The following is a 22,391-nucleotide window of genomic DNA, read 5'->3' as shown; positions in this document are numbered from 1 at the left end:
CCGAATGTGTTTGCGACTGTGCATGAGAGAAATCTCTGAAATGGCATTTCATTTAGTGCACACACACACTGTTGAATATTACCATATCATAATAATAATTTGGGTTCAAACCCTGGAGGCTTATATAAACATGCACTTTTGGAGTGGACAAAACAGGTGGGTCTGGGGGTCTTTGGACAAATACATGTTCCGATTTTAATACCCTTTCCTGCATCTCTACATACATTTATTGACCACAATTTGGCATGCACAGTCCAGTCACATACTACATTAGTCTATGTAGTACAGACATGGTTTGGTTCCTCAGAAAATACTAGATAACTTTGGCTGTATCATAGCCATATATCATAATCATGTCATATAAAATGATGCAACATCGGAATCCGCAGGGTAATCACTAACTATAGCTGTATATAAATGTAGTGGGTTAGAAGCATAAAGTGGAAATACTCAAGTGAAGTACAAGTAGACCTACCTCAGAATTGCAGTAAGGTGCAGTTCTTGAGTAAATACTGACTTACTTTCCACCACTACACTGTATGCATTTATGTGTAAATATATGCCAGCTGTATCCCATTTAGACGTGTTGGACATACAAGAGATATATATATATATATATATATATGTGTGTGTACATTCAGTGCTGTGTCTGTCCTCTAACCCATATGACATCGGGATAAAATGATGTTGTTGCTCCCTATTTTTCTTATTGTCAACAAATCCCATGAAAAGACCAGAACCAGCATGTGAGTGCGTCTCTAAATGCTTCCCTCTGTGGCTCTCAGTTCCTCATTGGTTCCTCATCACTTCCTCAACAGCTGCACACTAGTTTTTATCAAGTGTTACTCAAACAGGGGGAATAAGCGCATTTGTTGGGACTATTTTGAGCGGCAGTTTAATCCACATTTGGTGCTCTAGTGGGATTAAGTCGAAAGCTGTGTTGGAAACTGTTGTCTATCACAGAAATAGTGCACTATACAGTATAATGTGTGTTCGCCATTCTATAGTGGTGTATGAATTCTCCGTAGTTATTTTCATTCACTATATAATCCACTATATAATACCCACAATATACTGCTAATTTGAGTGTACATACGATGTACTCTACGGGTCCTATCTTGAACCCGGCGCAGCGCAGCACAAAGTGTCGATGCAAGTGTCTTTGCTAGTTTAAGACCGACCCAGTTGTCAGTTTCCCGTCCAGCGCCCACGTTGTTTAAATAGCAAATGCACCTGCTCCCATCTGTGGCCCATGGGCGTGCTGGTCTTACAGGGAGGTGTGTTCAGGTGCATTCTGGGCGTGCTGGTCTTACAGGGAGGTGTGTTCAGGTGCATTCTGGGCGTGCTGGTCTTACAGGGAGGTGTGTTCAGGTGCATTCTTGGCGTATTGCTATCTTGAGGCAGCGGGAAGTGATGGCACCATTGACCAACAAAAACCTGGTCTAAAGTCAATAACGCAGCATTTCATTGTTATTTTAACAGAGCATTAGTAAAATGCTCCTAGGCTCGTGCACAGCGCGCGCACACTATGCTTGTTACACACACAGGGACGCACAGCAGCACACACACATGCAGAAGATTACAAATAAAAATACGTATTAGAAGTAATTTTGTCATTTTTGATTGTAAAGATTTACAAAGAATATGTTTAGGTCATTTCTTCTCTAACTGGGACATTTTGGGACTGATTGCTGTGGACCAAGTACACACAGAGATACACTGGTAAGAGATAATGAGGTTTAACCATGTATCAGCTCATTTAAATAGCTCATGTTACTGGATTGTGTCAACAGTTAACTTCATTTAATATTGTATGAGGCTTTTTCTATTGCGGGGTGTAAATGTTCCACCAAAACAAGTTCCTCCCGAGACTATTTAGCAGAGCCATTGTCGCTGAGCCCAGAGCGTTTTTTTTCCTCCTCTCCCAGAATGCATCTGTGGTGTAGCCAGACCTTACTCCACGGCGCTGTAGACAGAGCTGGCAATGCGAGACTACAACCCAACTAAACTGAAGAGCTTTTCTTTCCTGGAGATTGCCTTGAATTTTACGAGCATTATGAAATGCCTTCCTTATATGAACCATATTCAGTGACTCATCCTCACACTCTGACATAAAACACGTTTTCTCTCAGTGGTTTCTCTTCCCCCTTCTTTACTCAATTCGGAATAATTTGACTAAATGATGTAAAGCTCAGTATCAGCACAGTTTAAAGCAATACTATGTAACTTTTCCCGCTTTGGCGCAAGCTGTAGTCCCAATGAGACAACCTGTAGGGTGACCAAAGTGGGAAAAGTTACATAGTGTTGCTTTAAAATGATGACTGATCTTGAATACATAGGCGTAATTTACAGGGGGGATGGGTTACAATTAGAGCTTAGATCGGGCCCAAAAAATCTAGCCCGAGCCTGCCCGAGCACGTGCACGTTGTGTCCCAGCCCGGCCCGACACATTAACTGGAATTATGAGCCCGAGCCTGATTTAAACCAGAACATTTTTTTAATACGTGGTCCGTTATAACTGATGTTCTCAACTACAATTCAGAGTTGTGTGAACTACAGAAATCTGTTGAGAATTATCTTAATAAATAACGCAACAAGGACGAAGCCTGTAAACTGCGCTGTTAGTTTGTTCAGAATGGAACGGATCGCAAATGGATCCGAATGAAGAAACGTAAACCAAACTCGACCCATAGCTCCCCCAGCTGAATAGTGAGGGGAACAGATGAAGGCAGCAACATAACCAAAGCCCTGGAACCATATAGGAGACTTTCTGGTCTCCATCACCTAATTAATACTGTCCTTCACCACGGTCTCCATGCTGACGCACTGGCCGACAACAGTGCTGCAGAGGGGGGGGACACGATGTAGCCCAGTTTACCTCACACTCAAGTCAGTGCAGGACATAGCCTACACCCAGAGCTAAGGGAGAAGCTGGAGAGGCAGAGCTTTCTCCCCACCGAATAAGGCTAATAAAGTCATGATTAAAAAAACACAAATGCTTGATCAAGGGCCCGGCCCATGGGTCCGGTCGGGTCCGGTTTGGACTCGGGCTCGGGCAGAGAATCTAAACTCTAGTTACAACGTTTTTGTGTCTTCTTTCGAGTTATTTTTCTAAAATGTTTTCGATGTTTTTTGGATTTTCTCAATCCATGCAGACATGTCCCGGGACCTCCCTAGATAGTTGATCTCAACCCCCCACAATGTTGAACCCAAAGATACACCCTTGCTTGAATAAGTGCTTACGCTTCTACTTGATGTCATTACATGATGTTATGATCTGATGATCAAGTAGAAGCTTCCTGAAACACTCCACATCAGCAAAAGAACCCTGTTACCAGCCCACAGATGCATATGGTGAATAGTTTGGCATTGGTTGGAGTCTTGAAGTATAACACAAACAAATGAAAGCATTGATAATCCTGTAAAACATTTAATGAGCAACATAAAAACAAAGATGATCAGTACAACCAATAAACATACACATTATCTTTTTTTCCAAATTCTTTTCCAGCAACAATCAGCACAAAGTCTTCCAAAGTCAAACAACTCGGAACTTTCGAACACTATATTTATGTTTGACGTCCTATAACTCTGCCACATGAAAAAAAAAACTTTGTTAAACACATAAACATCTGAAGAATAAAGAGTACAAAATGATGTCATTGAGATTGTCTATAGATCTTTTAGACCTTTGTCACAAAGGCAGTGTAACTGTAAATAGACATGACATTTTTCTTTTCTTAAAGACAGAAACCACCTCGTGACTGACTGCTTCTTTAAGTTTGAGTCACTTTATGAAACTGGCCAATTTCCATGTTTAGTCACTGTGGCTCCGGGGCTACTAATAGACTCAGGACCTTATCAAACTTAGAGCTGTGGAGTCTGGAAAAGATGACATTTACAGTTAGACTTCACCGTTTGTGATCAGGTAGGATATCCATATTCCATTTCTGGTCTTCAGTCGGAAAGTCCCAGCTGACAGAGTGTAATAACACGCTCCATGTCCGAGTTCATGCTCCACTAAAACTTTCTTTCTCCGAGTTAAAATGCTCCTTCCCAACAAACTCTACATGTATGTTTGGAGTAGGCATGGGCCGGTTACCGGTTTCAAGGTATACCGCGGAATGAAAAAGTCACAGTTTCAAAACCACTAAAATTTTCCGTCATACTAATGTAGTGGTCACGGACAGAAAGTGCAGTTTAGAAATCCCTCCCCCTGCCAGTGTGTTACACATTCAAAATATATTTATTATATATATGTATTTGCAATACCACAATACCATGAAACCAGGATATTTTTGCTGAAGGTTACCATACCGCATCATATACCGGCCCATGCCTAGTTTGGATACCTTGGATACTTGAAGGGCTGCATTTTAACCAATAGAAAGTTGGATTTTTCCAAATTCTCCGACATCTTTGGAATGCAGCGCTCATTCGAAAACAGCAGTAAGACATCCATTTTTTCGTCTTCTTTTGATAGTTCCTCTTTGCATGCATTCAGCTGGGGTCCATAGAAGCACCTTTATATAATGTAACATAGCACCATTTTTTTCATATAGTTTTCCTGTTATACTGGGACCGACCCAACCATTGGCATGCATACACTCTAAAAACATAGTTTTTCTTGGTTACCATTTCGTTTCGAACATTACAAGGCAAGTAATGAATATTCATACAGTACTTTTACATGTAGTAGATAAACTAATACAGTACACATTAAAGAAAGTGCTAGAGTACAAAACCTCCTTGTTTTTTTAAGTCTTACTCTACAGGACTAATAGGACACAACAATGTATTACATTACATGTATTTAAATATACACCTTTTCACATTTCCATTATTCACTTCAGTTTTTTTTTGTTTTTTTTTAAATGATTACCAAACAGCTAAATCTCTACATTTCCCACTTCCAACATGGATGGTGAACAGAAGGCAAAACTAAACAGCAAACCAGAACGTCTTCTTCAGTGCGCATACATTCACATCACTCCACCTGCACAGCCACACACGTACACATACACACTTTGTCCAGGTGACTCCCACCTCGGTACTTTGATCCGTTTTTATCCTGGATGTGATTACGCCATCCAAAAGTTATAGTAATACCTGTGAAGTGGACTTTTGTATAATTTCCGTATTTGCTATAACAAAACACATGGATTCAAATAAGCAAAGATGCAGTCAAATCGTAAAGGTGCTTTAAGGCGTCAGGGTTGGAGACGTTAGATCTGTGTTAACAGTCCAGTCCTTCCATCAAAGTCCAACATCCTGTAGCCCTTCTGCTGTAGCTCTCTGCTGACTATGCACTCAAAAACCATGACTCACAAGACAGAAAGGAGCACACCAGCAGCGTGTATGTATGCTATTTATCACTTCAAAGTAACAATCCCAAAATCTGTTATCTATGAGTCAAACGCTCAGCTACTGTTTGTACTTTCCTGAGTGCGGCGAAGAGCAGCTGTGGTCAATCTCTGGCTGAACGCACTGCTTGCTTGTTGTGCTTTTATACTTATGACGGTGTCATCTGAATGTCACGTCTCTCCCTCAGCGGATCTATAACCGGTCATATCAAGGCCGTGTCATGTGGCTAAAAGTTCCAGAAAAAGTTAGCCAGTGGACAGTGACATACGATTTTTTTTGTACGTGTCAAAGAAGAGAAACAGGAGCACGTATGGCTGCTTTGACAAAACAATCTTAAAATGTATGTTATATTCGGTTAAGCTTAAACACGTTGTTGACCCTGGTTCTCCACTGATTCCACTGATCTTGCCACCATTGGAATCAGGGTTCAAAATTAGCACCCAAATGCTGGTAAAATAATGCAAGTGGCTGGTATATTTGCATCACTCACCAGCCAACGGTCATCTATTGAGTGGCTGGTCAAATTTCAGCATTCTCTAGCCGTTTTGGCTGGTCGACGAAAAAAAGTTCATTTTGAACCCTGATTGGAATCCAACGTCACGGTCAAGTCAAGCTGACCACAGCTGCTGTTCTCTGTCACTGAGGAAGATACAGAGGGTTAGGGTGTTCCATACTCAAAATTGCACGCTCTGCCTTTTAGATGGATGTTAGTATGTCATGCAAACGCCTTGCTTTTACAGGTCCAACATTTCTGAACAATTTGACTAGGAAGTTTCACGGAAAGAACCATATGATGTCACACTACAGGGAAATTGAGAAAGTGTTACGACCCAGATGACCGAAACCACTTTATTTGGAGAAAAACCTGAAAGCGAGTGCACCTGAAATGTTGCTAACAATCGCACGGGAAATCTTTCTCTTTCAGTCTGTGCGGTTGATTGCAAACAGCTTTTTGCTACTTTAGCAGCGTTTCCCATGTGGTCTTTTCTATGCGACGCGCGCTGGAAGAATGCTAAACGATGCTCGGACGTCACACATTGCAGAGTTGTCTGGCTGCTGTAGCTAAAAGGCAATCTCTTTAATGCCAAGAAGGTTCCAATTTCACGTTTTTAATCGTCTGTTACCTTAGTGTTTGTCTTCTGGGTCAGAGGGTTGAAATCAATCCAATCTGGTGGCATGCTTTAGAAACAGCTCAGCAGTAATATAAAAGGATATGACTTATTAGTAAGGGGATAAAAAGCAAAGCACCAGTATGCCTCTTTAAGGGAAACGCATAAGACATATGAATATATTAAATACCCACTTTTTATTATGCAAATAAGTTGTTATAAATACAGATTTTATCTTTCTATCTAATTATTTATTTATATATTTAGATTTTGGACGAAGAAAAATGAGGGTTAATTTGTTCTTCTTTTAAGTCAGGGTCATTCATTTTACACAAATAATAAAAGTCTCACTCAGCTTTCTCAAGAATCTTTTTAGCACTGCAGTCCGACAAAACTTCCCAACAATATCTCTTTCACGAGGGTTGCATCACTGACATCCAGCACACCATTCTGGTTCTACAGAAAAAGACAAGCGCACACAGTAACTAAGTCAGAAAAAAGTGTCGATTTCCTTCCTATCCTGAATTCATTCCTCTTGGTCTCATGAAATGTTGTGAAATGAGCACAAAGTCATGACATGAAACTATCAAAATCTGCCAACACCAGAAAGTAGTTTCAAAGAGGCCGAGTTTTACAGAGGAGCATTGCATTCATCAAGATAAAGATACTTTTGATAATGTGTGATACTTTTTTGGTAGCAAAAAGAAATAATCCATGAAAAAAACCTTTAACCTTTTTATGTACGGTCCAATGTCCTGTTTGTGCCAGGCTGCCAGTTTAACATTTTTAAATAAAGTTCAAACAAACCAAATCGAACACCTAACTCATTCAAATGTATACAATGTAACCTGTGTGCAGTGTTGTAGTAAAGACCACGTAAACCAAGACCAGAGTGTATCGAGATGGAGTCAAGACCAAGACTTTGAGGGTCTGAGGCCGATACTTTGAGACCGAGACAGAGACTTTGAGGGGTTGAGACCGAGACTTTGAGGGGTTGAGATTGATACTTTGAAGGGTTGAGACTGATATTTTGAGGGGTTGAGACTTGGAGGGGTTGAGACTGATACTTTGAGGGGTTGAGACTGATATTTTGAGGGGTTGAGACAGAGACTTTGAGGGGTTGAGACCGAGACTTTGAGGGGTTGAGACAGAGACTTTGAGGGGTTGAGACTGATACTTTGAGGGGTTGAGACCGAGACTTTGAGGGGTTGAGACCGAGACTTTGAGGGGTTGAGACCGAGACTTTGAGGGGTTGAGACCGATATTTTGAGGGGTTGAGACCGAGACTTTGAGGGGTTGAGACTGAGACTTTGAGGGGTTGAGGCCGAGACTTTGAGGGGTTGAGACTGATACTTTGAGGGGTTGAGGCCGAGACTTTGAGGGGTTGAGGCAGAGACTTTGAGGGGTTGAGGCCGAGACTTTGAGGGGTTGAGGCCGAGACTTTGAGGGGTTGAGACCGAGACTTTGAGGGGTTGAGACAGAGACTTTGAGGGGTTGAGACAGAGACTTTGAGGTTGAGACTTTGAGGGGTTGAGGCCGAGACTTTGAGGGGTTGAGGCCGAGACTTTGAGGGGTTGAGGCCGAGACTTTGAGGGGTTGAGACCGAGACTTTGAGGGGTTGAGACTGATATTTTGAGGGGTTGAGACAGAGACTTTGAGGGGTTGAGACCGAGACTTTGAGGGGTTGAGGCCGAGACTTTGAGGGGTTGAGGCCGAGACTTTGAGGGGTTGAGACTGATACTTTGAGGGGTTGAGGCCGAGACTTTGAGGGGTTGAGACCGAGACTTTGAGGGGTTGAGACAGAGACTTTGAGGTTGAGACTTTGAGGGGTTGAGACAGATACTTTGAGGGGTTGAGGCCGAGACTTTGAGGGGTTGAGGCCGAGACTTTGAGGGGTTGAGGCCGAGACTTTGAGGGGCTGAGACAGAGACTTTGAGGGTGCGAGACTTTGAGAGGGCTGAGGCCGAGACTTTGAGGGGCTGAGGCCGAGACTTTGAGAGGGTTGAGACAGAGACTTTGAGGGGTTGAGACCCGAGACTTTGAGGGGCTGAGACCGAGACTTTGAGGGGCTGAGACCGAGACTTTGAGAGGTTTGAGACCGAGACTTTGAGGGGTTGAGGCCGAGACTTTGAGGGCTGAGGCCGAGACTTTGAGGGGTTTGAGGCCGAGACTTTGAGGGGTTGAGGCCCGAGACTTTGAGGGTTGAGGCCGAGACTTTGAGGGGCTGAGACAGAGACTTTGAGGGGCTGAGACAGAGACTTTGAGAGGTCGAGACTTTGAGGTGAGACTTTGAGAGGGCCGAGACTTTGAGGGGTTGAGGCCGAGACTTTGAGGGGTTGAGACAGAGACTTTGAGGTTGAGACTTTGAGGGGTTGAGGCCGAGACTTTGAGGGGTTGAGGCCGAGACTTTGAGGGGTTGAGGCCGAGACTTTGAGGGGTTGAGACAGAGACTTTGAGGTTGAGACTTTGAGGGGTTGAGGCCGAGATAAGACCAAGACTAGACCAATGCCAGATGACCAGAGTTTTTTCTCCTGTTTCTCGCATCCCCTTTCTTGGGAGGGGTTAACTTTAACAAATTTCAATTTAGTCAAGTTATTGGTTGCATGTTAGGCAGGAAGTTTTACATCCAATTACAATAATGCACAGGCAATTTAGTGATATCTCTGCAGTTGTGGTCTTGGCCGGTCTTGAAATAAAATCCTGTGTACTCTTTTTTCGAGACTGAGTGAAATTGCAGTTGATTCCGAGACCTTTAAAAAGTGGTCTTGAGACCAAGACTGGTCTGGAGAACTACAACACTGCCCGCGTGATCTATTGTTAATCTACACTGAAGCATAAATGTTGGTCCATTCAGTTGCGGTGCCATCTTTGGTGTAAAATTCAAAAAGATTCCTTACTCAAAACGCCTGGTTTACTGACAGCAGGACGTGGATCAGATGGACAGTGCATTTACCAAATGTTGCCGTAAAAGGCATGGCCCGTTGAGCTTACGAACTGTGAATTTCAATGTCAGGTAGATAATTACACATTGAACATACAGTATTCAAATGTTTTGAATGAATTTCAAATAAACAGTAACAGTCGGAACACTTCTGGTCATGCACGAGTAATCTTACCATTGTTCATGTCCACAGAACGAAATTTGCCTTTCAAATGTGCTCATTTCACAAAAAAATCAATGACAATGATTATTTAAAATGTGGTGTTTGCATTAATATGCACAAGGTGTTCAACTCCAGACGGTCACATTGCGGAGAAAGCTGTCAGAAATGGACATAGATCATGATGGGAGTTGTGTTTAACTGCAGCCCGTCAGATTCTAGAAGCAGGGATCCATGATTGTCACTTTACACCCAAGGCATGGATAGAAATGGTCCCTTTACGTCAACTGATTCGAAAGCAGCGGAACAAAAGTGCAGCTTTTATTTAAAGTGCTTTTAGGAATGCTATTTGGAATACGAAAGACAGATGACATTATTCCTTTCAAGGAATTCACATTCCACTTTCAGGAGAATAAATATCATGTCTTTATCTTAATATCATGGCTGAGGCAAGATTTAATCTTTGAGAAAATGTGCCTCTCGAGCCAAATTCACTGGATATCAATGCAGAATCAAATCAATGTAAAGAACTGAATATATATATATATATTCTAATTCCACATCATATTCTTTTAAATAAATTGTGCTTTGAATTATACTTCCTACACTGATATATATATATATATATATATCTTTTGCCATTCATATGAAAATAAAACAACTCACAGAATCATTAAGGTTCATGCCCTACACCAGACAGTACAGCAAACACACCAAAGCCAACTAGTCCTGTGCTTTTCATGCACCTAAAGGCATCACAAGAATCGGCTGCCACCAGTACAAATATTTTAACACAGATTTTTCTTAACGGTTTTTGCATTTTTTTTTCTTCTCCTTCCTACACCAATACCAGTCGTTTCATTACATCTCAACTCCATTAAACTTAGAGTTGACAGCAGTCAGAGTTACACTAAGACAAAGGGCCAGATTCAGACACTTGTGATTAAAATGTGCACGTTCGAGGACGTACGTTTAACTTTAACTAATGCAGCACAAGAATGGGAAGTTTAGGAAAAGATGGTGGGTGGGGTTATAAAATGTATGTTTCAGTGACACGCGAGACAAGAACGGAAACGAACCCCGGTCTCCTAGGGGAAAGGTCCTGTGTTGTTTGACCCCCCCCCCAACCTGCCTCCTTACACGGATTTTCTGTCTATCGTACTACTTTTTTGTATTTTTAGCGAATTGCAATCTTATTTTTTAAAGACAAAAACAGCATGGCATTCTGTCGAATGGTCCAATATGACATGATTTGAATGAATTTCGGTGTCACTTGAGAAAACGAATACGGATACTGGTTGTCTTTCGTACTACTCGCTACCGTTGTCTCTTACATCATTTTACAGCGCCGCGGTGGAGCTGCTGCTCTGCCCGGTGCGTCCCATACAGACGTTGAAGGGTGATTTTTGCGTCCCCATATTTCTGATATAAAAAAACTTTAAACGTGTTAGGGTTAGGGAAGACTTTGACCCGAGGACAACACAAGGGTTAAGTACTGACTCCAAGGTTGGGAATGAGCAGAGTAGCAGCTGTAGCTGTACGCTTAAGTCCCAGTCTGAATCCAGCTCTTTGTCATTAGTGACTTCATGAAGCTTACATACAGCATACACGGAGCTCAATGTACAGTAAACTGCCATCCAAGCTCTAATGGAGAAGCAGCACTTGATGAAAAAGAACACACAAGTAAGACATGGACACTTTAAGACAACATCATCACTTCCTTATCGGTAGGTAGTAGGGAAATGTAAAATACACGGTTCTGCAGAAACGACAACACTTGAGTACGTTTACATTGCACACTAATATTCCACTATTATTCCAAATTTCATACGGGTCATGTAAACATGCATATTCTGTTTGGATATTCAGAATAAGGCCTTTCACACATCTACTTTTAAACATGATCAAAGACTTGGCTATGAACAGGTTTTTAGATATGCGCATATCAAAAAAATCAGGATGGGGGGAAAAAATGGGAATATTAGTGGAATATTCACTTTCATAAGCCATGTAAACAGCTTAGTCAAAATACTGTCTTTTTCGGAATAACCGATATATTATGTGAGTGTAAACGTAGTCGGTGCGGTTAACGGGCCTGTTTGAGCACCAAGTTGAGCCCGTTCTATTCTACCACTCATTTCTACCCAGGCTACCAATTCACCAACACCAGGGTTTCTACCTTCCCCTATCTGTTTACGCCATGTTGAAAACAGAGACCTGTAGATCTGCGCTGTCCTACATGGGCATCAACAACTCTATATCACAAACAGAAAATGTGTAAACACATTTCTATAGCACCACATATTCCAAAATCTAAAATCTACCTACTGGTCGAATGTCATAAGGAAAGAGCTCATTTTGGTGTCTCATTTCAAATATTATTAGTGAGTAATGGTCTAAGGGGGCATATATTAAAATCAAATCAAATATTTCTCAATGTTTCAAGTATCCAAAAGAGTTTGAAAGGCATCGCTATACTGACTACATCAGTGGTTCACAACCTGGGGGTTGCAAGAGACATCTCAGGGCTCATGAGATGATTAACAGGATAGAAGAGCAGAAAAAATGAGATTTCTGTAACACATTTCCCCCGCCCCCCATACTCTTTGCTCTAACTTTTTCTTTTTACTGAAGATTTGACCTCCTCATGCCACAACAACAAAAAAACAACTTATATTAATTAAATTAATTAACCTGAGAAGGAAATTGCTCATCCCCAACTCGTGTGGGAGGGAGAAATGATTATTGTTCAAATGGCGCACAAATGGAATAATAGAACCAGGTTCCTCCAGGTTTCAGTGCAGAGCCAGTTTACTGTAGGTCTGCTTCCAGCTCCATGCCTTCTCTATGATGGACGTGTTTCAGCTGCAACGTTCTGTCTGAAACTCAATGAGAGAACAGCTTCACAGTCTATAGCTGTCTGTACACTGGCACTACTGCGACCTGGGCAGGCTTCCTAATTAGCACCATTCACTAGCCAAATGCTGGTAAAAAACGTAAGTGGCTGGTAGATTTGCTTCACTCACCAGGCAAAAAAACAACGGTTAATCTATTGAGTGGCTGGTAAAAATGTGAGCATTCTCTAGCGTTTGGCTGGTGGATGAAAAAGTTCATTTTGAACCCTGGACCATGGGGCATCTTTTCATGCTTCAGGTCTGTTTTTCTTTCATGCTTGTGTAAAGCACTGTGAGCTCTGCTGAGCCGCTGTGTGGCCACGAAGACACGCTGCATTATGATCCTCTCGTGTGCTCAGCAGAACACGTGTAAAATACCTTTCCTTTCAGCAAACGCAGCGCGTCGATATGAGCCGTGAGCCTACAATTGCCATGAAGCATTATCAGGAATGTAACAATAGCAACACACTAGAGCGTGATTTATGCTTCTGCGTTAAATCGACGCCGTTGTTACGTATGTAGGTACGTGGAGATACCAACCCTACGCCGTAGCCTGACGTGCACCTCTTGAAAAATGTGACCACATGCCGCTCGGCTGTGGCTTGGTAGCATCTCATCCCCCCCCCGACTCATTTCCTGGTTCTCTTTCTCCTTCAACAACATGAAATCAAGGAGAGGGTTAACTTCTCCTGCTCCAGATTTCATACCGTGGTCAGAAAGAACAGGGGAGACTCTTTGTTTCTCTCACTAGGACTCTAGAGTCGCTGCTTGCTCTGACGATAATCGGCGTGATTCTCTCACTCGCTCTACCACACACTCCCCATGCACGCACCTACCTACGCACGCACGCCCCGCTATTCTCTTAAGGAGATCGACACACACACCAACGCACAAGCATAGACTTCAGCACACTTAAGTAGACTACGGCGAAAGCTCTGCGTGGAGCCTCCGCAGGACCATAAATCACGCTTTACTGTATCCTTAAGAATAATGAGAACCACATATTTGTGTTTTCTCTTCTCTGCCTTAACTGGGGTTTTGGATGGTGAGAAGAGACATACAGGGATCTATTAATGCCACAACTTTTCGATTATTGTTCAAGTGTTTGAGGTTCAATGCAAGAAACAAATCAAATATCTGAATGTGACTCAGCTCAATGTAACACAAAGCTTAAAATGACAACAAAAAAACAGTTCCCGTGTGTGTGTGGACTAAGTGCCTGTGTTGGGTAGAATCATAAAGGAGATGTATTGCACTAGCTAATAGATGTTTGGATTCATTTGTGTCTCCTTTGCAAACTTCGTTCACCATTGTTAACGGTTTGGTGCATTCCCACTGACAATAAGCGCTACAGCAGCACAGAGCAAGGGGCCTGTGTTGTCAAGGGGGACGAAAGATTACAACAACAAAAAAAACACACACACACAGCAAATCCAGCCTGAAGGCTTATCAAAAACCGGCCCACCACGCACGTAGCACTTTCTGTCCTGGTTGTTTTCTGAGGCTGGACTCTATACTACACTGCACTTTCATTTCACCCCCTCCATCTCGATGCTGCCGAGGTAAGCAGCAAATCCGCATGCCGCTACATCTTACACACTGCAGGCTATTCTACCTGGGCTGGTCACTTGCACATACTGGATTTGCCAATTGCACTGCAGGAAACATTGTGTCACTGTAATGAATGCAGAAGCCTGCATTCATTTCTGTCACTTATTGTTGATGTGAAAGCCTAACCTCTACATGTGTGTGTGTGTGTGTGTGTGTGTGTGTTTGTGTGTGTGTGTGTGTGTGTGTGTGTGTGTGTGTGTGTGTGTGTGGCAACACACACCAGCTGTATGACGCGTCTCATACAGACATTTCTATTTGAGCCCCGCACCGTTAGTGATGCAGCCGGTGTGTGTTGCACTTACATCAAGTAATCACTACAAATGTTTTATTTTTCCTTTTTGCACAATTTACACTGAACACATATTAAGTTAATGTATTGTATACAAGTTATTTTTTTTTGTACTTTCAGTGAGTGAGTTGTGGTTGACCATTTTCCTGCACATCATAAAACTGATTACCGATATGCTTTTGGGACTAAATATTAAGAGTGGTTTAGCAGGCACCACATTCGGAATAACACTAGCGTCACCTTTCCATGTCACTTATTATAACTTAACAATGCTGTAATTTACAGCACCCTCTTCAAGTTAAAAGGGAAGGGGGGGAGGGGGGGGGGTTAAAATTCTGCTCAGGGCTCCCAAATAGGTTTGGGGTTGCCACTGGCTAAGTGTTTAGAGTGCATTAAATAGCACTGAGAGATGAAGAAATTAGAACATGGAACAGTCGATATTTTTCACTGACAGATGTAGGCATTTGGGCTATGAATACATGACTTCTTGGCAGGTTAAAAGTTGTAGTTTACCAGCCCTTTGAGCCAAAAAGTTAACGCGGGACACTGCATCTAGTGTAGTATAGGCTATTGTAGGGACACTATAGCTATCACGGAGAGTATTGGGGGGGTACTGTCATACTGTCACACATGCAAAACGGACACGGACACAGCCTACTGCCAAGGTCAGTCCTCCTGGTCCTCACTGTCCTGCCGTGCGTCTGTCCTCTTCTCTTTGTGACAGGAGAAAATCCGCCGCATCTCCTCTTCGTACCTGATGAAATTCTCCCCGAACCGAGCCCAGGCTTTCAGGGGCACGGTGATGGTGTTTCTATACGGCTGCCGCACCTCGCTAATTTTTAAAAAGATACCGTAGCGGTTGGAACCGACGTCGAAGTAAAACCTCTTATTGTCCACCCGAAAGGACGCAGCCTCGGGAAGCTCGGGGTTGTCGTCCTGGTTCCTGGAACCGGTTCGGCCGCGGTCGTCGCTCTCTTCGTCGCCGTAGTCTTCGATGAGCTGCGACAGCGCGTCCCGGAACTCGATGAGCCCCTGCGCGGGCAGCACTATGGTCTGCTCGATGCCCTGGCCGTAGTAGCCCATGGTGCCGTGTCCTTTGCTGACAGTCTGCCGTATGCGGAGGAACCGACCCCGCTGGTTCTCCTTCAGGTCCAGGAAGTACTTCCTGTTGTCTCTCTCGATGAACTCGCTCTTGAGAACGCGGTGGGCATGGTCGTCGGACACCGCGGAGCCGTCTGGGGACATCCCCGTGTGCGGCTCCTGTGCTCTCCGGCGGGAGTCGCGCGCTCGGCCCTGGCCGTTGCTGCTGCTGTGTTCCTCGAGCTGCGGAGGCGCGAGGCCCCCCCGCAGTCCGATACGGGCGTAGTAATCGATGAAGTCTCCCAGGCAGTAGCGTAGCGCGGGAGCCATCGACATAGACAGCGTCAGCTTGCTCTTCCTGATGTTGTCGTGCCGGCCTCTGCCTATCCACACCTCGGCTATTTTCAGGAAGCGTCCGCGGATACTCTGCTTGACATCCAGATAGAAGCGTTTCTTCTGGATGTCGACGCGTTTGGAGGCCAACTCCTGGATGTCATTGCCCTGCTGCTGCTGCTGCTGCTGCTGCGATCCGGTCTGGACATATTGCTGAGGATATGTGGGTCTCGGTAAAGAATCTGATGCAATCTTACCCCTGCCTCTTTCCATCCCTCTGCAACATCCATCAGCCATCATGATTTATATTCCACCACTAGACAGCACAGGACAAAGCAATCTCCCCCCCATGCCACTGGTGCGACTAATAGACGAATAAAGCAGGCTTATTCATACAGCTGGGCTGGCGCTACAAACAAGTTAGCGAGGTGCCTCGAATGACCTAAAAATGGCAGCTAGTTTGGAGTCACCAGCTGATCGAGTTTCTGTGTCCCGAATAAAAGGTCAAGCTCGACTATTTAGCCCTTTCCACTGCAAACTTCCATCACCCCACTTGCCTTAAAGCTAGCCCTTTTACCGAGGGAGGCAGCCAGGGGAAGCAGCAGACAACCTGAAATGGGAGAAGGACGGCGTCCAATACTACATGAACCCGATGAACCCATCCACCCCCCCCCCTCCCCGTCCTGAGAATACCTCCGTTAAAGAGACACGAGCGGCGGTGGGAGCTGTAGTTTTTTCTTGAATTGTTTATTTAGATTTAGATAGGGACAGTGCATATTAATGGACATCAGTACAAGTAGCCTACACAGTGTAAATATGCTAGAGTTAGCACCATAGCTAATTTTCATCTATTGTCCCTAGGCAGATACATAAAAAGTAAAACATAAAAACAATAACAAGCATGCAACACCCTCATAGTTTGAGAGGCAAGACAAACACTAACAACAGACAAGACAACAGAACATGTGAATGTCACACATAATGAAATGGGGGAGGCAGTTAAAAGTGAGTGCAGCTTTGGTTTTCTAAAAGCCAGATTTTTAAATGAGTTTTAAAATGGATGTATGTGGGACGGTCCCTTATTGTGGGGGGGGCAGCCAGGCTATTCCAATATTTATTTCCTTTTACTGACAAAACAGTTTGTCCAAATGCGGTGCGCCTAAAAAGGTCTTACACAGTCCCCTTTGGTGGAGGCCCTTGTACTACCACCACTCTCAATTCTTTGAAAGAAGTCATTCAGTGGGGGAGGGGGTTTGATGATGTATAGCCTTATATACAAAACAGGCATACTTAAACATTTTAATATTCTCAAAACTCAATAGTTTGTGTTTTTCCAGTATGCTACAGTGGTGAAATGATAACGCTTTTTTATCCAAGATTATTTATTTAATGGCTCTCTTGAAGAGTACTTCAATAGGCTTAAGCGTTGTCATGCTAGTTAATGACCAATTTGTGAAACAGTACTAAATGTGTGAGAATATCATTGTGTGTATATACATTCTGACTGAGAAATGGCCTGATTGGTTTGAAATTCTGTAGATTGAAACCTGGTTTGCCACCCTTTTTACATGACTTTTGAAGGTTACGTTAGAGTCCAATGTCACCCCCAGATATTTAAATTCCTTTACAATTTTTAGCTCCTCTCCTCTAAGCAGTCCTTCCAGAAAAATGCGGAGTTTTTTTGTGATTGTTGCGGGCAAAAATCCTTGATTATGCGGCACGTTTTCTTAAAAAATGCGATGGAATATGCGGGATATTTATGCAATTTTATGCGATGAAATTGCGGGAACTTGCAAAAACTGTGGTTCCATCGTGGCTTCATCGCGGGGTCTGCAGCTTTTAGATGACGTTCGCGTAATTCCGTCACTTCATAACGTTTCCATGGCAACAGGGGAAAATGGCTGCTCTTGTGTGAAGTAAACGCAACATCTTTCAACTTTCTGCTAAGTTATATGTGACTTTTTTGCAACGAAAATGCAGGGATTATGAAATCATGCAAGCCCCGCATATTTTGCGCGGAAATCGGCAATTAATGCGGCGTATTGCGGCCCATGCATAAATATGCGGACTTTGGCTGGCTATGCATTGAATTATGCAATCGCATAATCACGTTTTTCTGGAGGGACTGGAGGAACACATTAGACTGTGTCACCTTTGTGTTTTGTTTGGAAAACACCATGCAGACGGTCTTGCTGGTGTTCAGATGGAGACATGACCTAGTAAGCCAGTCATCAATGTGGACCACTGCAGATGTAAGAGTAAATGAGACCTCCCGATAATTTTTTCCATGTGTATAAATTACAGCATCATCTGCATACATCTGGATGTTAACATTTTGACATACATCAGGTAAGTCATTAGTGAGAATAGAATTGGACCAAGTATGGAGCCTTGGGGGACCCCTACTGGACAGCCAAGAAGGGGGGATATGGTGTTATTAACACAGACACATTGTTTACTACTGGACAAGTATGAATTCATCCAGCGGAAAACTTGTTCAGAAAAATTTTAATAATTTAGTTTTGATAGAACATGATGGTTTACAGGTTTTAAGGCCTTCTTCAGGTCCAAGAACACAGCACCGACATAAGAGCTTTTATCCAAGGAGCATTTGATTTTCTCTAAAAAAAGGTAATTTGCCGTTTCTGTGGAGTGATGGGCTCTAAACCCAAATTGCATGGGGTGTGATGGATTACTGCCTATATTTAGATGTTTAATCATTAGCTTAGCAACCCATTTTTCTACTACCTTAGATACAACAGGTAGGAGGCTGATTGGCCGGTAACTGGCCATTTCTGATCTTTCAGATTTTTTCTTATAAGTGAGACTCTTTCAGGTCCGTTTGTGAACAATAAGTCTATTCTGGTTTCTGATCGATGAGTTATTCTAGTGGGTTGTTCAATTAACTGTGTGAGATTATAGTAGTCTGTAATGTTCTTGAGATGTCTTCTTCCACTCTTATCATTCCAGTTGATGTTAAAATCACCCATTATGATAACCTCTTTGTTGAAGTCACAGTTATTGAGGAGAGCTTTTAGCTGATCATAGAAATCTAACTTTGCTGAGGGTTTTCTATACATACAAATCAGGGTAAATGACATTTCAGCAGACAGCGAAATATTGACACCAACACATTCAATATCAGTTCCCCTGGGCCATTCAATTTGTTTGCATTTAATAGTGCTTTTCACATATAATAAAACTCCCCCTCCCCTCCCTTTGTCTCTGTCTTTCCTAAAAGTATTGTATCCTGTCATAGTAATTAAAGCCTCAGGAGAGGAACCAGCTATCCAAGTCTCAGTCAGACCAAGGAAATCAATACTGGAATTTCCGAGTAAATGTTCCAGTTGAAATAACTTTGTAGCTCGTGTTTTTTTCATTTCGGGATTCCTAGGTCTGTTGGATATAGTCAATAGTGCAGTATGACAAACTAATGGGAATTTTGGAGACTCACCACCACTGGGGATTTTGACCGTCTGCTCTGGCACCGTGTTAGCCTCCTCGGCACAGCCGCTGGAGCTTGTCAAGCCAGGACCAGTTCTCACTGCTCACACACTCACTCCAGCTGCATCAACATCATCATCCGCACATATTCTACAACAGGAACACCGATTCATGAGGAGAAGGTGCAGGGTGAATTAAAATTCTGTTGTCAGACACCTAGAATATTAATCTGAGTCTGTCAGCGGCAAAACAAGCAGTTTTTTGAACGTACATCCAAGCTGCACAATCGTCCTATTAACTTACATTGTAGCTTGTTTCTCCGCTGCCGACTGCTCTCTTAATACTGGACCAATGTCAAAGATTGTTGTTCCATCAGTCACTTAGACACAAAAAGATAGGAACATAGGGTCCAGGTTGAAATAAATAGTAGTTACCCTTTAAGTTCATGTTGAATTACCAGTAGCCTTTAGAAATCTACTCAAGTAAAAGTAAAATGTAGCTCATTTAAAATGTATTAGGAGTAAAAGTTACTTAGTTACTTTTAAAGAGCGAGGGGATATACTTTTTGTTATATTTATTCTTATTCAATAGCTTTATACTTTATATACTTATTAAATTAACTTGCAGTCATTTGCAACTTGATAAGGGCACAATGTCGAAAAAGTGACAAAAACCTTTTAAAAAAGAAAAAATACTCTAAAAGTGGAAACCCCCCCCCCCCCCCGCATTGATTTGAGTTTGTCGACAGATACAAAACGTTACTTTTTTTTCACTTTTTTTTACTCAGTAACTGATGGGATTTAAAATGTATCAAAGTACAATACTTCAAACAAAACATTCTTCAAGTAAAAGTATAACTACAGATTTTTAAAACTACTTTAAAATGTAAAAGTACAAAACAAACTACTCAATTAAAGTAACGTGAGTAATTGTAATTTGTTACTTTTCACCTCTACATTTCCCTGGTGATACTTTTACTTCAGTAACATTTTCAATGCAGGACTTTTACTTGTAACAGTTGTCTTTTTTTACAGTGTGGTATTAGTACTTTTACTAAAGTAAAGGATCTGAATACTTCCTCCACCACTGATTATGTACCAAATCACACATCTACTACTTTCTTTTTCATAAGAAATGACTCAAACTGATGAATTAACAAAATAGTTGGCGATTTATATAATAGTTGACAACTAATTGATTTATCTTTGCAGCCCATTTAAAATGTAATAATAAATGCCAAATAGTTACGCATTAATTAAGACTTAGTGGATCATAACTGAGATACTATCACAGAATTCTCATACTACTTGTCTGACATGTATACAAGTCTGAAGTACTTTACTGCCGTTAACATGAGTTAATGACAGAACACAACCCACCTGAGCGTGGAGCCATCTGGAAGATTGCACTGCATACAAAAATGGACTCAGCCACGGATCTTTAAATTCCACAAATTAAACATTTTCATTGCAAATAAAAATGCATTTAGCATATTCAGCATTTACAGTTTCAAATCAAATCCCCTTTACAAACCCAGTACTGGCACAAACTGCACTCATGAGATAGTAATCACTAGATAATATTCAAGAAGTCTAAATTTAGACTGTAATGTGTTTGTCTTTGTCTCTATAGTAGTGTCTCTATGTGTGCTTCTGTGTTGTTGCTGTGTCTTAATGTGTGTCTGTGCACTTTTACCTGTCTACTGTATATTCTACTTGTTATGTTTCTCTCATGCCATCAGCCTGCCAGCTGTCATCATCTGGAATAGTGGTTGTGTCATTTGACTTGTCTATGCTTATGTCTTCTCGTTTGGCTTGTGTGTTGTATTGTTGTATATCTTATCTAATGCTTTAAGCCATCAACCTGCCAAGGGATTGCAGATGAAGATTAGCCTGCATGTTGGACTCTGTGCTCATGTTGATTCATGTGCGTAGTCCCTTTTAAATAATGAAATCTAAAAATCTTGACTTAGTATCTGCTAAGTCAGAAATTCAAAATGTTGAAAAAAAAAAAAAAAAAGTCATCTATTCGTTTCTTTTCCTTCCATCTCCTTTTGTCAGACAATTATTAAGCACAATAATGCCAGCTGACATCAACACATTAGTTAAAACATTTATTTCATATTTGATAACAATCAGCATATACAGCGAGAAACCTTTACTGGCAGAAATGCTTGACTTGACAGTTCCCATAAAGTAGGTCCCATGCTTTGAAAAAAAAAGTCACAACATCCAGTCCGCAATAGTCCTCTTTTCATATATCCCATGGATGTTTTATACTATGAAAATGTTGAAGATCTTATAGTATAAAATGGTCGAAAAAGAAAACTTTGCAGGCAAGCAGATTGTTTTTTCCATGAAGGTGTAATTTCTGTTGATTCTCCCCAGAGCTCTGCAGTCCTTCAGACAGGTCAGAGCAATTCAGCCATAGGTCCGACTCCCAAAAACCACAGTGATTGATCACATTGTCAGACCACTTCCCAACAACTACTCAAAGCCGTCCGCATCAAGCTGCTGTTGGTCGACGGTAGGGCTGGGGACCCAATTCAATCCTTCTCAGGCACCGACCGAACTGCCTCTTAAAGTATCGAAAAAATACCTCGTCATTCAATACCCAATTTCAATACCTAAGGCAACATTTAAAAAGCCAAGGACCCCTCAGCTGAACAAATAAATGGAGCAGGGACCCCCTACAACATATATATTGTATAAAATAAGAGTTGCAGGGCGACCTGAAGCCTTCACACATACCTTTTCATTGTACAATACTAAGCTTTTAAAATAAAAATTGTTGGCATATTTATACTTCATGTCTTAAAGTTAAAATGTGACACAGTGAATCCTTAAAACGGTTTGGCTACCTTATTGCTAGCTTAGCTATAAGCCGGTATGCCCATCATCAATGTTGTATACATTACTAAGAATATGTTTGTATTCATATTTTATTTATTTGTTTTTTTTTACTATCAAACAATAATTTGGCAGCCTAGGGGTCCCGGCCCCCCTGTTGAAGATCTCTGACCTGAGGAGTAAATCTCATCAGCATCAGGAAGCCCTTTTGCTTCTGGAAATGAACATAAAATGATAGACAAATACAGCAAGGTGATGCTTAAACTAAATGATGCTGCGTGAGCTAGAAACGGTAGATTACTCAGATATGCATTGGA

The 22,391-nt window shown here is 42.1% G+C and overlaps 1 protein-coding gene across 1 annotated transcript; it reads right to left on the bottom strand.

Moving 5' to 3' along the window:
* Positions 1-14,387: 14,387 nt before the first annotated feature.
* On the bottom strand, positions 14,388-16,442 carry purg (purine-rich element binding protein G). The gene has a single exon (XM_078271727.1). The coding sequence runs from the start codon at positions 16,079-16,081 to the stop codon at positions 15,035-15,037; it is 1,047 nt and encodes a 348-aa protein (XP_078127853.1). The 5' UTR covers positions 16,082-16,442; the 3' UTR covers positions 14,388-15,034.
* Between the last annotated feature and the right edge of the window lie 5,949 nt (positions 16,443-22,391).

Source organism: Sander vitreus, chromosome 16 (assembly GCF_031162955.1).
Source record: "Sander vitreus isolate 19-12246 chromosome 16, sanVit1, whole genome shotgun sequence".
NCBI lineage: Eukaryota > Metazoa > Chordata > Actinopteri > Perciformes > Percidae > Sander > Sander vitreus.
Note: the sequence above shows the minus strand (reverse complement) of the source record. Positions and strands in the feature narration are given on the sequence as shown.

Coding starts and splice junctions, on each gene's coding strand:
- purg (XM_078271727.1), bottom strand. CDS start 16,081: ATGATGGCTGATGGATGTTGCAGAGGGATGGAAAGAGGCAGGGGTAAG.